The sequence below is a fragment of the Haliotis rubra genome, unplaced genomic scaffold (genome assembly GCF_003918875.1).
Source record: "Haliotis rubra isolate DU_JTF1 unplaced genomic scaffold, ASM391887v1 Scf334, whole genome shotgun sequence".
NCBI classification, from domain to species: Eukaryota; Metazoa; Mollusca; class Gastropoda; order Lepetellida; family Haliotidae; genus Haliotis; species Haliotis rubra.
In genome coordinates this window covers 880,188-894,110 of record NW_025767007.1, presented here as the reverse complement: position 1 = coordinate 894,110, position 13,923 = coordinate 880,188, and the positions used below count along the sequence as shown (strand labels likewise).

The window sequence follows — 13,923 nt, the reverse complement described above, 5'->3', positions numbered from 1 at the left end:
TTCGAGTCCTCGAGTCCTTGAAAATGGACTCGAGTCCAGCTGAACCCGACTCGTCCTCGAGTACTCGAGTACCCGTGGAAGCCCTAATATATATTCAGAGACTAAGCATTCGTCTAAACGTGTACCAACTTTGACGGGCAAGGGGAGGTCACTCTAATATCAGATTGACTTAAACCGAAAGTACGGCGCGAACGGGACAAGGTACGTGTGGGTGGAAGCTGGCCAAGTTTTGTCGAAAGTAAGGACAAATCGAAATATTTATGATATGTTTATATATTTCCAATCGCGTATGTGGGAATGGGAGACACTATATGGACTGTCAAACGTTGTTATCAGCAAGCAAATGTCGTATAACTCCACACACGTGATCTAGAGACTACTAGAGTCTTCGAGCACTGTGGTCAGGTAGTATTAGGGACCATTCTGAGCATTCATAATTTACGGCTAGGGGTGATGATGATTCTTATTGAGAAGCATGTACAATGTGAATGACGACACACACACCCCTACACACACACCTAAATGTACGTACAATGTAAAGTACGTATATCGCTCTCACACACATCCCACCCCACCCCCACCCCCACCCCCACCTCCTCTGACTGTTATGTACAAAAGCAATGCCCTACACATAACACCAGGGTATGAAACTTCCAAAACTCTCAGCCAGACAACAGGGCTGGTTAGATGTAAAACTTGCCAGTCCTGATCAAAACTTTCCTGCCCACAAAATACCTTCATATACATGTCTAAATTTTGGGTTATAAGCTAAAACGGAACCACAGCAGAACGGCACCAAAATCGTGCGGCGAAAACGGCACCGTATTGGCGAAAACGGCTACTGATTTCTGAGCTAAAAACGGCACCATATACAAAACACAGTATGATGTTGACTTTTATGTTGTAGTTAAGTTTAATTATAACATTAGAATCAACATATAAAAAACACAGTATGGCGTTGACTTATGGTTTTTATTTCAGCAAGATTATAACACCTTGATACAGCTGGAATATTGCTAAAAAGCGGTAAAATCACAACTCACTCAATCAACCATTACATTAAAATAACAAGATTATAATAAAGGCGATAACAAACCGTCAACATAACACATGTTCACCGCGTCCATATTTGGCGGATGCTTGAGCGATTGGTCCATGGATCATCGCACATCTTGACAGTAAGCTGCGACAGAGACAGGTCTCCATCCTTGAATGAACTCCACAATTGAAAACCTCCTCCTGCCTAGCTGTTGAGGATTTTTTAGGATGTATGCCTTCAGCCTTCCTTCCTGTATAAGTCTGAGGTTGAGTAAATGTACTTAAAACATCAAAGGTTGTGATGTTTTCAGCTAAATTACAGGCTTCTTCTATCAGTTGACAAAAGACTGTTAAGACTATCTAACAGCAAAATATCAACAAAGACACATTTTCATAACATTATGAATCTATTTTAGGCTATAGCAAGTAATAACCATTAACAAATTGGCCACCTATTCATTATTGAAACAAATTCCTGAAATACCAGCTTATGTTTATCATATTAAAACACGGATATATAATTATTCTTTCTCAACAAACAGATACATGTTGATTTTCAAGACAAAATGATCAAATCTGGACTTTCGATCGATTCCTATCAGAGGAATATCGTTGTTGTGGTTAGATCTATATATACAACTAATAGGGCCAGTTCCAAAACCATTATTTTCAAACATATGCATGCTATTTCGATCGGAAATGTACATAAATGTTCATAGTTATGATTTTGTAAAACAAAGGGCACCACTGTTTGTGTGTTCTAGATATATACAGTCTTTATTCAGCTTGCCTTTGCTAATAAATTATAACACCGTATAATTGACTTGTAAACGTGTACTAGTCTGTCTCAGTCCATGAACCACATTACTTTCCCTACTGCCAAGCCCTCTCTGCAGTGCTAAAGCCCTAAATAAAGCAAGTCTAGATTTCCTCAGGTTCAGGTTCTGAATCTCTGGTCTCCCTGGGGCTCCTTTTCAATTTAAATGGGCTTGTTTTTTTACTACCAAAATTATATATATTCAGAGACTAAGCATTCGTCTAAACGTGTACCAACTTTGACGGGCAAGGGGAGGTCACTCTAATATCAGATTGACTTAAACCGAAAGTACGGCGCGAACGGGACAAGGTACGTGTGGGTGGAAGCTGGCCAAGTTTTGTCGAAAGTAAGGACAAATCGGAATATTTATGATATGTTTATATATATCTAATCGCGTATGTGGGAATGGGGGACACTATATGGAGTGTCAAACGTTGTCATCAGCAAGCAAATGTTGTATAACTCCACACACGTGATCTAGAGTCTTCGAGCACTTAGTTCACTAACGTCGTGTTCTGCCAAGGCATACACCTTGGCAGGAACACGACGTTTAGGAACTCAGCACTGTGGTCAGTAGTAGGGACCATTCTGAGCATTCATAATTTACGGCTAGGGGGTGATGATGATTCTTATTGAGAAGCATGTACAATGTGAATGACGACACACACACCTACACACACACACCTAAATGTACGTACAATGTAAGTACGTATATCTCTCACACCCACATACCACCCCACCCCCACCCCTCTGCATGTTATGTACAAAAGCGATGCCACACACACACAACACCAGGGTATGAAACTTCCAAAACTTTCAGCCAGACAACAGGGCAGATTGGATGTAAAACGTGCCAGTCCTGATCAAAACATACCTGCCCACAAAATACCTTCATATACATGTCTAAATTTTAACCGGACCGTCGGGCAGGTGAATGTGAGAATCTGGCAGTCTGTGTTGAAAATAACCTGTCCTGGGCGGTCGGGCTGGCAGGTATTTCGAACGCTGACAACACCCTTAGCACAAATATGCCTACCCTTCAAACACCTACCTATATGTTACACTTTACACACACTATTCATACTATCCAGGTGCTAAAAAACATATACACTGAACACACATACACATACTTGCACACAGATTGTCTCACACACCCACACTTAACAGGATGCAGATGCAACAATATACCCTCAAAGCCTGGGTGTACATATATTTCAGTCACTCTTGACATTGTCGTTAAATTGCAGAGACGATAATTTGGACAGTTCTGTGCATAAAATCTACCCCACATCAAAGAAGTATTGAACATGATTTTCAATGCCCTTCTCAGAACACTGGGCATTTTATCGACTATTACAATCTTTTAACATTATGATTTGGTAGATAGCCAATCAAGTCATTAACCTACTCAGAGCTACAGATAACGTTTTGGGTCATTGAGTAATGTACTCGCTTCTGTTCATCTCAATTGGGTATCCTAATTTTCCTTTGAGTTACCAAATATATTGTACTCACCTCACTCAAACTCATTGGGTATTTTGCCATTTTCCATTAATTTAAAAAATATGAAAGTTTAAATATTAATGTTTGTTATTTATATTTGATCTGTAATATGAGAAATGATAAGAAAGTTGTCAAGTTCATGTCCAGTAATACAACCTCTCAGTATGCGTCTCAGTTATTTTATCTATCCACCAGTACGCAAGCTAAGATCACATTTATTGAGTATTTACAAAATTTCAAGCATACTTGTACGCAATAGACTTAACAGGAATTGAGTTTTCACATAAATATTTGCCGTAATTTACTCAGATACGCAGCTTATCTGTACCTCTGCCTACTGAAATCATCGCCCCACTAATGAATCAGGTCATCGGTTATGAATTTAAAGTTTTCTGTCGTTCATAATATTGTTGTCTGAAAGGGACAGTATGGGTTACCTCCCTTGCCTTCTTATCAAGAGTGTGATAATAACAGACATTCAAATTTGAAGGCATCACTGAAACGAAGGAGTCAGTCAAGATTACCCCATTTTCCCATTTGAATAAACCCCAGTTATCTGATTGCAGCTTTGAAATTTGGCTAAACCTTGAAATCTAGTTTCTGGTTCAAACCTTTACACACACACTCTCACTCTAAGGAATTTACTCAAAAATGCTATATGCTACTGTCATGTTAACTCCCACCTTTTGGTAGTATGATCGTCAACTGTGGAATCTGAATGTACTTTGTGATGATATTGCCAAGCACTCAGCAATATTCCAGCTATGTGGCAGCGGTCTGTAAATAATCAAGCCTGGACCAGACAATCCAGTGGTCAACAGCATGAGCATCAATCTATGCAATTGGGAATCGATGACATGTGTCAACCAAGTCAGAAAGCCTGACCACCCGATCACGTTAATCGCCTCTTACAACAAGCATGGGTTACTGAAGATCAAGTTTAACCTCGATCTTCACGGGTTGTAGGGAACTGGGATTTTGGATTTGGAGTATTGCCACTGTGTGGAAATGTTCATGCGAGGTACAGTCCTTCACAGAGAGAACATGAGTAGAAATAGAGATTCATGTGTCATGTGCCCTATTGGAATTGAATGTGCCAACATGAAGAAAATCTTTTGGTTAACGTGATTAAGAGTTGTTATTCAGAAGTTTGTCTCCACATGGGTATAAATATTGTGAAGCCCATTTCTGGTGTCCCCTGCCATGATATTGCTGGAATATTGCTAAAAGCAGAGTAAAACCATACTCACTCACTCACTCACTAGTGATATTGACTGTGATTGGCTGATTACACTTGTCATATTTTGAATCCTTATGTGTATTGTGTGAATCACACTGAGCATGTATAGTGTTCTATGGTCTCAATGCCCTTGTGTTTGTCAACGTAGTCCAAATATGTTGACCCTGGGTTCGTTTATTATAGTTTCATGAAATATTCATCACAAGGCATCCCATCGCATGTTTTCCAAATTTGTCCTTGTACAGAAATGTGTTTTACTTGTGTCCTTACAACTCTTAACACAGGAAGTTAATACTCGCATGTGGTCCCAGAAATAAAGTTTTGTATCTTCACAAAGAAAAATAGATAAAACCACCACAAGGGCCCAGAACAATTCTTAAGAGGCAGTCTTGAATTGAGATGCTGTACATGTCAGAAGGAAAATCTTCAGAGCCCAATACATGCCTTAAGGTAATCTGAAGTTATCACATAGTTTTATGAGAGGGGCTAAATAGGCTAGCATAAGGACCGTGGTGATGGTGTAGCATCAGTTTCAGTGATGTTATAATTGAAGCTCTCATAAAATCATTTCTTCATCCAGATGGTTTGCCTCGTAAACTTTCAGCATGGCATATTTTTAGCATCAAAACTTTATTTTGTCATTGGCTCGGTTGACATTGGAAAATCACATTATTGATCATTGCGTAATTGTTCTAGATAAGGAATTGTTTATTTCTCATGGGTGATTTAGAGTGAGTGAGAGAGTTTAGTTTTATGGCACTTTTAGCAATATTCCAGCAATATCAAGGTGGGGGGGCACCAGAAATGGGCTTCACACATTGTACCCATGTGGGGAATCGAACCCGGGACTTCAACATGGCAAGCGATTGCCTCAACCACTCGGCTACCCCAACGCCCCTACTTGATTAAGAGAATTGCTGTCAGTAAGTGGTCAGATACTAGTCTCAGAAAATGCCCAGAAATTGTGTTGGGATTAAGAGACAACTTCCTGAATCATATTTAGTGACATATTTTATTGTGTGTCATCTACATTGATGTCAAAAGAAGAAGTTAAATATCAATTTTATATGGGTCATGTAGAATTTTTGGTATTCATTTTATTTGTGTTTGTTTATTTGTTGTATAACATCAGTCTCAGCCATATTCCTGCTATATGGCGGCGGTCTGTTAATAACTGAGTCTGGACCATACAATCCAGTGATCAACACATTCTATTTGTGTCAACAATAGGGAAGTAATTGTTGGTAGGTCTGAATATGACACATTATCTGATGTATTGATTCTGTCATTTTCAGGATCACTTGTCTGAATCAGAAGTAGCTCTGTGTGAGAAAAGATGGCCACAGGAGGTGACACCAGCAGCCGTGACCAGGCAGTCGTTTGCAGCATCTGCCTGGAGGAATACATCGACCCCAAGCTGCTGCCTTGTTTCCACACCTTCTGTGTGGAATGCTTGGAGCAGCATGCTGGAAGGACAACCACCAGTGGTCACTTCCCCTGCCCTCAGTGTAGGGGAAATGTCAAGCTACCTGCAAAAGGTGTCCAAGGATTTCAGACTAATTTCTACATCACCAATATCAGGGAAATGGGTAAAACTAACCCATCTCAAGCTCAACAGAAGGTCATCCCCAAGTCACAAAATATGTGTGGCATATGCAAGAAGAGTGCAGCAAGATTTGATTGCAGGACGTGTCACATGAATCTCTGCAATGGTTGTAAGAAGAACCATAAGAAGCCAAAGTCACATAGGAACCACCATGTGGTTCTCATCCAAGAGGAATCGGCTGCTGCAGAAGTTAGTGAGATCCTGCTGTGCCCAAAGCATCATGCCAGGGGAGAGATCCTCATCTATTACTGCCTCCGTTGTGATGTCCCCATATGCATGTCCTGCAAGTTGACTGCCCATGAAGGACATAAGTCAGAGGACCTGGAGGACAGAGTCAACATGATCAAGAAAGAGCTACGTGAATGCAACTTTGAGGCGCAGAGAATGTGTCATAAGCTCGAGGATTTGAATGATAAAGGTGTGAAGATGGAGGTGAGATGCCACTGGAAGGTAGATGAAGTGATGGAGCAGATTAGTAGTGACAGGGAAGTTGTTCTGAAGCTAGTCACTGAACGTTCCAAGTGTATGGAGGGCAAGTTGAAGAAGCGAGCAAAGGCCAGTTTCAACACCATTTCAGCCCATCTTGAGAAAATTGACATGGATCTGAAGCAATTGGATGAAGTGAAGAACAAAATTACAAATACTCTGGAGAAGGGTTCCTTCCAAGAGATGCAGGACAGTCGCAAAGAAGTAAAGCACTTGATGGCCTGAAGAAAGATCTTCCTGGCCCAGTTGAGGTTTGTTCTGACTTTGCTTATGAAATGTCTGGGTCTGATAGATCAAGAGTCACACAGATGGATGCATTGCTAGGCAGGATCAACACTTATGCTGCTGAATCTGACAAAGGCCTTGTACCAAGAGGAACAAAGTTTTTGGCCACATTTAGAGTACCTCAAGGTCACTTGAAAGCAAGATCTCTTGCTTCATCGAAAACAGGAATATTTCTCTGTTATGATCCTTGTTTGATGTCCTTAGATTTTCTCAGCACCACTGGTTCTATGATAGATAGACACAGTATTAACTTTGAAGTCAGCTCAGTTGCTGTCAATGAGTCAGGATCTGTGTTCCTTGCCTCGGCTTCAAGGAAGCTCATCAACATTCTGATGGTTGATTTGTGTATCCAGTTGCCACTGGCCGAGAACCTCCCCATACTTCCTTCAGCAATCACAGCAACAGAGGAAACCATTATTGCCATCGGCTCATCCAAAGAATCAAAGGCTGGTATTATCAACATTCGCAAAGATGGTGGCAATGTATCTTGGGTGTTCAACGACAAGATGGGAACAGTGTTCAAGAAACCAGCAGATGTCGCCTTATGGAGCAAAAGCAATCAGACCATGGTGATAGTAACAGACCCCAAGGCTCACAGAGTTGTATTTCTGTCCAAACAGGGATGCACTTACCACATCACGAAGATATACAGTGGTGAAGGTCTACACCAGGACACAGAACAGTTCTGCCCCTACGGCGTCTGTGTAGACAAGCTTGGGAACATTTTCGTGGCAGACATGTCCAGTCAGGCTGTGATTCAGCTCAGCTGGAAGGGGAACCTGATGGATGACCACACTCTCATGTTTGACCAAGGATTCATACCCAAGTGCCTGGCGTCCACACCGGAGTGTAACCTCATTGTAGGTAGTAGTGATGGAATGGTCAAGGTCATCAAGCGAGCTAACCCATGAACACTGTTCAGTCACAACTCAAATCCTCTGAAAACGCGATGTTGTGGTGGGTAACCAGTTCATCAGGTTTATTAAAGGTCATTTTCAGTTTTTATCCCGTTTGAGGAAAGGGCACAGGAAGTTCATCTGTTTTCCATTTGTGAAGGTTGTCATGATATGGCTGAAATATTGCCAATGTGACATAAAATTTCACTCACTCCCATTTGTGGAGAACAAAATGTGATACCTTGACTACCAATATTGATGATTACATTCAATGTATATTTTCCCAGGGCTCCAGATAATTTTTCATGATCAGGAGTATGTACTCCTTATTTTTTCAATATAGGAGTACTGGAAAACAATAAGAGTACAGTTAGAGTACTGAATGGAATTTAATGGCGTATCAGTAATCTTGTGTTTTGTTTCATATATGCACCACAACATTGCTACTCTTGTGTAAACAGGTCAGTAAACAATAAAACAATACTTTTTCAGATAAATACGTCTGTAAATGATTCTGAAACCGTACACCATTGCTGTGGTCCATATCTGCTACGTTTTTAAAATTGTTTCCTACCGTATCGTGCTTATTTTATATCCGTACATAAGCTGATACGGCCCTTATCTGGAGCCCTGTTTTCCCCCGCCTCAGGGGATATAAGGATCAGCATGTCCATCAGTTTTCCATTTCCAGAGCAGAATTTCAAAACTATTGAATATGTTGTGTATTGTTTGTAGTGTACTGATGCTCTTTGATGATTTGATATAATTCAATTTTAATTATTATGTTTTCATGAAGAAACGTTTGACTCTTACTGGAAATGAGGGTAGCATTCATTTCCGAACTCCTATACCATCAAACATTTAGACGAAATAGAGCTGTTACCTTTTGATGCAAAAGGATGTTTTAATGATGTGGAAAGGATTATATTTTTCTCTACTGAACAGAAGGTATCCGATAGCAATGAGACAGAAATGGGGTTCATGTAAGGTACAAACTCAATTTCCAAATTGCACCAGATCAGGTGGGATGTTTCTCAAATGTCATCTTCTGATGACTCATCTTTATAAGGGGCGTTGGGGTAGCCTAGTGGTCAAAGCGTTGGCTCGTCAGGCCGAAGACCCGGGTTCGAATCCCCACATGGTTACAATGTGTGAAGCCCATTTCTGGTGTCCCCCTCGGTGATGTTGCTGGAATATTGCTAAAAGCGGCATAAAACCAAACTCAGTCAGTCAGTCAGTCATATTTGTAAATGTCTAGCTGGTTCTCTCAAAATGTAAGTAGGTCAGGAGTTTCCCTTCACATATTTCTTGGTTTATTGATAAACAGTTGAAAGTTGTGTTAACCCAAACCCGCTTATGTAAGTGGTCTAATGTAATTGTAAGCTAGGGCCCCACATTTCTACCAAGTATCATTTAAAAACATATCATTATGATTTAGCAAGTGCATTAGTCTTATTCTGCCAGTGTTGAAATAGAATACATGCTTCTTAATATGGCCTAGACTAATTTAATACGATTTTTCCTTAATACCTTTACTTTTGGACATGATTTTGTGTTTCGAGTGTTTACTGGGGTTTTTTCCTGATGGATACTACTTTGTTGACTTATACTTGTAATACCCGTGAAGATCCAGGTTAGATTTGATCTTGTCGTAAGAGGCGACTAACATGATCCGGTGGTCAGGCTCGCTGACATGGTTGACACATGTCATCAGTTCCTAATTGTGTTGAACAATACTCATGATATTAATCACTGGATTGTCTGGTCCAGACTCGATTATTTACAGACCGCCACCATATAGCTGGAATATTGCTGAGTGCAGTGTTAAACAACAAACCAACCGCCATTATACAGTGGAATCTGTCAAATCCGGAATCTTGGGTTTTAAACCGGTTTTCTCCAAAATCCAGACTACTGTCTGAGTCCTGGCAAAATTGTGTTTAATTTATCATTAAAGCTTGTTTTATGGACCGGACTCTCTCAACTGGATTACAGATTATGGACTAAAATAACAGTCCTCACAATCAATTTGCTATGAGAACAATGCTTTAAATTCCAGACTTAGCTGACTAAAATAACAGTCTGTTTAATAAACATCACCGTTACTACGAAGTGATACAATGTCGTGTTGTTTTTTGCCCCAACGGCTTTTTTTGAGGTTCTCAAAATTCGGCTTATCTATGGTAATGTATGGTAACACATCATGGCAGTGCTTACGGTAACGGACAAGAGTCGACTAATCCGGACTGCTTTACAATCCGGACAAATGATTCGGTCCCAGGCCAATCCGTAATAGACAGATCCCACTGTGCTTGTAAGAGGTGCCAAATGGAATCTTTGGTCAGGCATCAGCAGCATCAGCAGCATGTCATGGAACCAGTCTGTAACTCTGTAAACTGAGAGGCTTAACGTACTTTTTCAATATAAATGACGAAATACAAATATCAAATGGCTAACAGTGCAGTAATGGTATCAACTGAAAGTAATGTACCTACTGTACTGCATAGAGTGCATATAAACTGAACGCATAACTTTCTCTGCTTTGCATCTGTAAGTTACTGTTCAGTAAGACTGAGGAACAGAGTACTTTGAAGCTGGGCCGTTTTGTTCTGATTCATTTATCATGTTTTCAGCGAGAACAAGCCTGTTAGTGTACAGGCCAAATGTCTGTTCCTGACATAGACAAACGCTAAGTCTCTGAATATATGTAATTTTGATAGTAACAAATAAACCCATTTAAATTGAAAAGAAGACCTAGTCAGATGGGAAATTCTGAAACTGAGACACTAAACTTGCTTCATTTAGAGCTTTAGCAGTATGGAAAATAAGGCAGTTTAGGAGCTGTGAGACCGATTAGTTCCTAACACTGAATGGTACCAAATGGTACGTTGCTTGTATTGTAATTTTTGGAACAGATTTGAATATTTACATGTTGCACATAGCTGGCATATAGCTTACAGACATGTGAAACAACTGAAAGCAATACTAATATGCATATTGTTCTTGGGCAATATTCTTCTTGTTTTTGTTGTGTTATGTTGAGCTTAACACCTAGATCCTCAAAGTCATTCCTCGTATGACGCTGCATCTGGATTTCACAGTGATACACCAGTTGATGTATTGTGGCATTGTTTGATAAAATTGTCTTCGATACACTAAAAAATCTAATACACTTCGTGTCCAAGATCACATGATAGCTGTCTGTAGTTCTCTTGGGTCAGTCAGTAGAAACCTAGCAAGTATTTATCGTTTTGCCAAAGGCACTGTGTGTATGGCCACTTGATCTTAGATTCAATACCTTGTCACTGCATAGTATGAGAGAATCATGTGAAGATTCTGTACCCATTTAGTATTGAAGTGGTCACCATCAAGGTGGTTACAAGAATAACCATGGAAGTCAGGAACAGGCTGGATGGATTTCTGGTTCATTTTGTTTTCACGGTGAACAATATCAGTATTATGGGGTATGTTCTGGTGTTGATTATATTCTGGAAGAACGAAAAATATATTGAAGTATTGTGAATTATGGGGGTGGGGGGGTTTGTCATTCTGGAGCAACTGTAGAACTATGACTATGTAATGTACAGATATTTAAACATTGTGAAATATGTTCTCTTTGGTGATTGGTTGTCATTGGTTGTCATTGTGCAAATATTTGGTTGAGAACTGCAGGAACAGAATGTGTAATGTACAAGATATTTAAGTATTGTGAAAGTATGTTCTGTTTAGGTGATTGGATGTCATATTGGAAGTATGGCTGCTAGAGGAGCTACAGAATGTATTTAAGTATTGTGAAGTACACTCAGATATTTAAGTATTGTATTAATACACTCAGATATTTAAGTAGTATATGTTCTGTTTAGGTGATTGGATGTCATGCTGGAGGAGCTACAGAATGTGTATTGTACAGATACTTATTATTGTGTGTTTAGGTACATGCTCAGAACTATTTAAGATATTTAAGTATTGTGAAGTATGTTCTGTTTAGGTGATTGGATGTCATGCTGGAGGAGCTACAGAATGTGTATTGTACACTACACTCAGATATTTAAGTATTGGAGGAGCTGAACTATGTATGTTCTATTTAAGTTTAGGTGATTGGATGTCATGCCGGAGGAGCTACATATTGTGTATTGTACACTCAGCTATTTCAGTATGATGACGTGTTGTTTTGTTCATTGGTTATCAAACTGGAGACTCTTTTGAACTCTACAGATATTTCATTTTGAACTAGGGATGTTCATTAAATTTGTTGATATACCAAATATGTATGTTTTTTGTTATTTCAAACCCTATGTTCATTAAATTTGTTTATTTACCAAATATGTATGTGTTTTGTTATTTCAAACCCTATGTTCATTAAATTTGTTGATATACCAAACCCTATGTTCATTTTTGTTGATTTACCAAATATGTATGTGTTTTGTTTCAAACCCTATGTTCATTAAATTTGTTGATTTACCAAATATGTATGTGTTTTGTTTATTTCAAACCCTATGTGCAGTGAGTTTGTTCAAAATTGCCTCTGTTCACCCAGCAGAAAATGGGTACCCGGTTGGATAAAGTCATGTGACTATAACCTTCTAGCACCTAACAGGCAGCTTGGGTTATCCGGGGTAATAATAATCAGGGTGTTAACGCTTTAAGCATGCTTTGTTGCTTGTAGATAAACGCATTATAAAACTTCTCATTATTATTATTATTTACAGATTAAAAATTGTATGCAGCAGAGAGGGTTAGGGTGATCCTGGCACAGTCAGGCTGGTAAGGCTCATCATCAGCTCAGGGCCCTTGCCCCCTCTACACGCAGCCCAGACAGCGAATGGGACTTCTCCCAGGAAACGCTGCCTAGTCGAACCCACCAAGAACTTTCCGGAGAATATGAAGGCTCCCCAACACTGCAGCCTTCTGCATTACCCAGAGTGTCAGAAGGGCTGTATCTCCTGATCTGCGCCAAGAGATCAGGAGGTACCAAACTCAAGGGCACCGAGAACAATGGGGGAGCCTGACGACAGTGTACTTGGGATGCAAAGCGAGACATTTCAAAGGCGAGGTCCGCATATTTATCATGCTTTTCCTTAATCTTGCCAATCAAACAATTATACTGGACCTGACTCGCATCTGCAGCAAGATTTTGTAACTTTATTTTATTCTGAGTCATTGCCCTTATATATACTATTCACACTTTGCTAAGGATCAAATCAAGGATTCAACAGAAAACTATGATGTGGGGTCAAATTTGGTTTAAATATCTAAGCTTTTTGTAAGCATGGATCCTAGGTTTCAGTATGTCATTTCATCTTGTGGATCCCATACCTGCTATTGACAGGTGTTGTGTACTTGTCAATGACTCGTCCTATGATATGTAAAATGGTTTATTGGTGCCATGAAAACCCATTTTTATGGTTACTCATGTATCAAGTGGATAAGGTTAGATTAAAGTAACTGTTTGCCTAAAGAGGGGTTACCATATCATTACTTATCCACTTTTAAATCGATACAATTTCAAATTATAAATCTTCATTTAAGTAAAGTTGTGACTTTTTGTGATCCTTAGCAAAGTGTGAGTTGTATACATACTATACATATTTTTGGGATATTGCTTAGCCGGATATTTGACAATTGATTTTTATCCCCAACCCCGCCATGTAATGCGGGGGAATATAGTCGACGCCTCGTCTGTCTGTCCGTCCATCTGTAATCATTTTGTTTCCAGAGCATAACTCAAAAACTGTTCAATATTTTTCAACAAAAATTGGTAGATATAACAAACAGAACCTAAGCTGGTGCCTTTTGCTATTTACAGATTTTTGTCATTTTAATTTTTCTCGGTATCCATGGAAACGTTTTGGACTTGGTCTTTGGCGGGGGGCTTCGTTTCTGGAGCATAACTCAAGAACCGTTCCATATTTTTCAACAAAACTTGGTAGATATATCAAACAGATCCTTAAGTGGTGCCTTTTGCTATTTGCAGATTTTTGGCATTTTTATTTTTCCCAGTTTCCATGGAAACGATTCAGACTAAGTCCCAAAAGGGAAGGGTGGGTTTCGT

The 13,923-nt window shown here is 39.6% G+C and overlaps 2 protein-coding genes across 3 annotated transcripts; both read left to right on the top strand.

Annotated features, from left to right (window-relative positions):
- The first annotated feature begins 201 nt into the window (after positions 1–201).
- On the top strand, positions 202–6,915 carry LOC124284340 (E3 ubiquitin-protein ligase TRIM56-like). 2 transcript variants are annotated; one of them, XM_046720422.1, is made up of 2 exons: positions 202–238; positions 5,894–6,915. In XM_046720422.1, the coding sequence occupies exon 2, from the start codon at positions 5,935–5,937 to the stop codon at positions 6,913–6,915; it is 981 nt and encodes a 326-aa protein (XP_046576378.1). In that variant the 5' UTR covers positions 202–238; positions 5,894–5,934. The 2 variants fall into 2 exon arrangements, with proteins under 2 accessions (XP_046576378.1, XP_046576379.1); XM_046720423.1 differs by lacking the exon at positions 202–238 and adding an exon at positions 2,122–2,201.
- On the top strand, positions 6,848–8,242 carry LOC124284341. Its single transcript, XM_046720424.1, has one exon. It carries the CDS (start codon positions 6,966–6,968, stop codon positions 7,884–7,886), a length of 921 nt encoding a protein of 306 aa, XP_046576380.1. The 5' UTR covers positions 6,848–6,965; the 3' UTR covers positions 7,887–8,242.
- Positions 8,243–13,923: the final 5,681 nt, after the last annotated feature.

Bases quoted from the DNA above. Each gene is read 5' to 3' on its own strand.
- LOC124284341 (XM_046720424.1), top strand. From the start codon at position 6,966: ATGTCTGGGTCTGATAGATCAAGAGTCACACAGATGGATGCATTGCTA.
- LOC124284340 (XM_046720422.1), top strand. From the start codon at position 5,935: ATGGCCACAGGAGGTGACACCAGCAGCCGTGACCAGGCAGTCGTTTGC.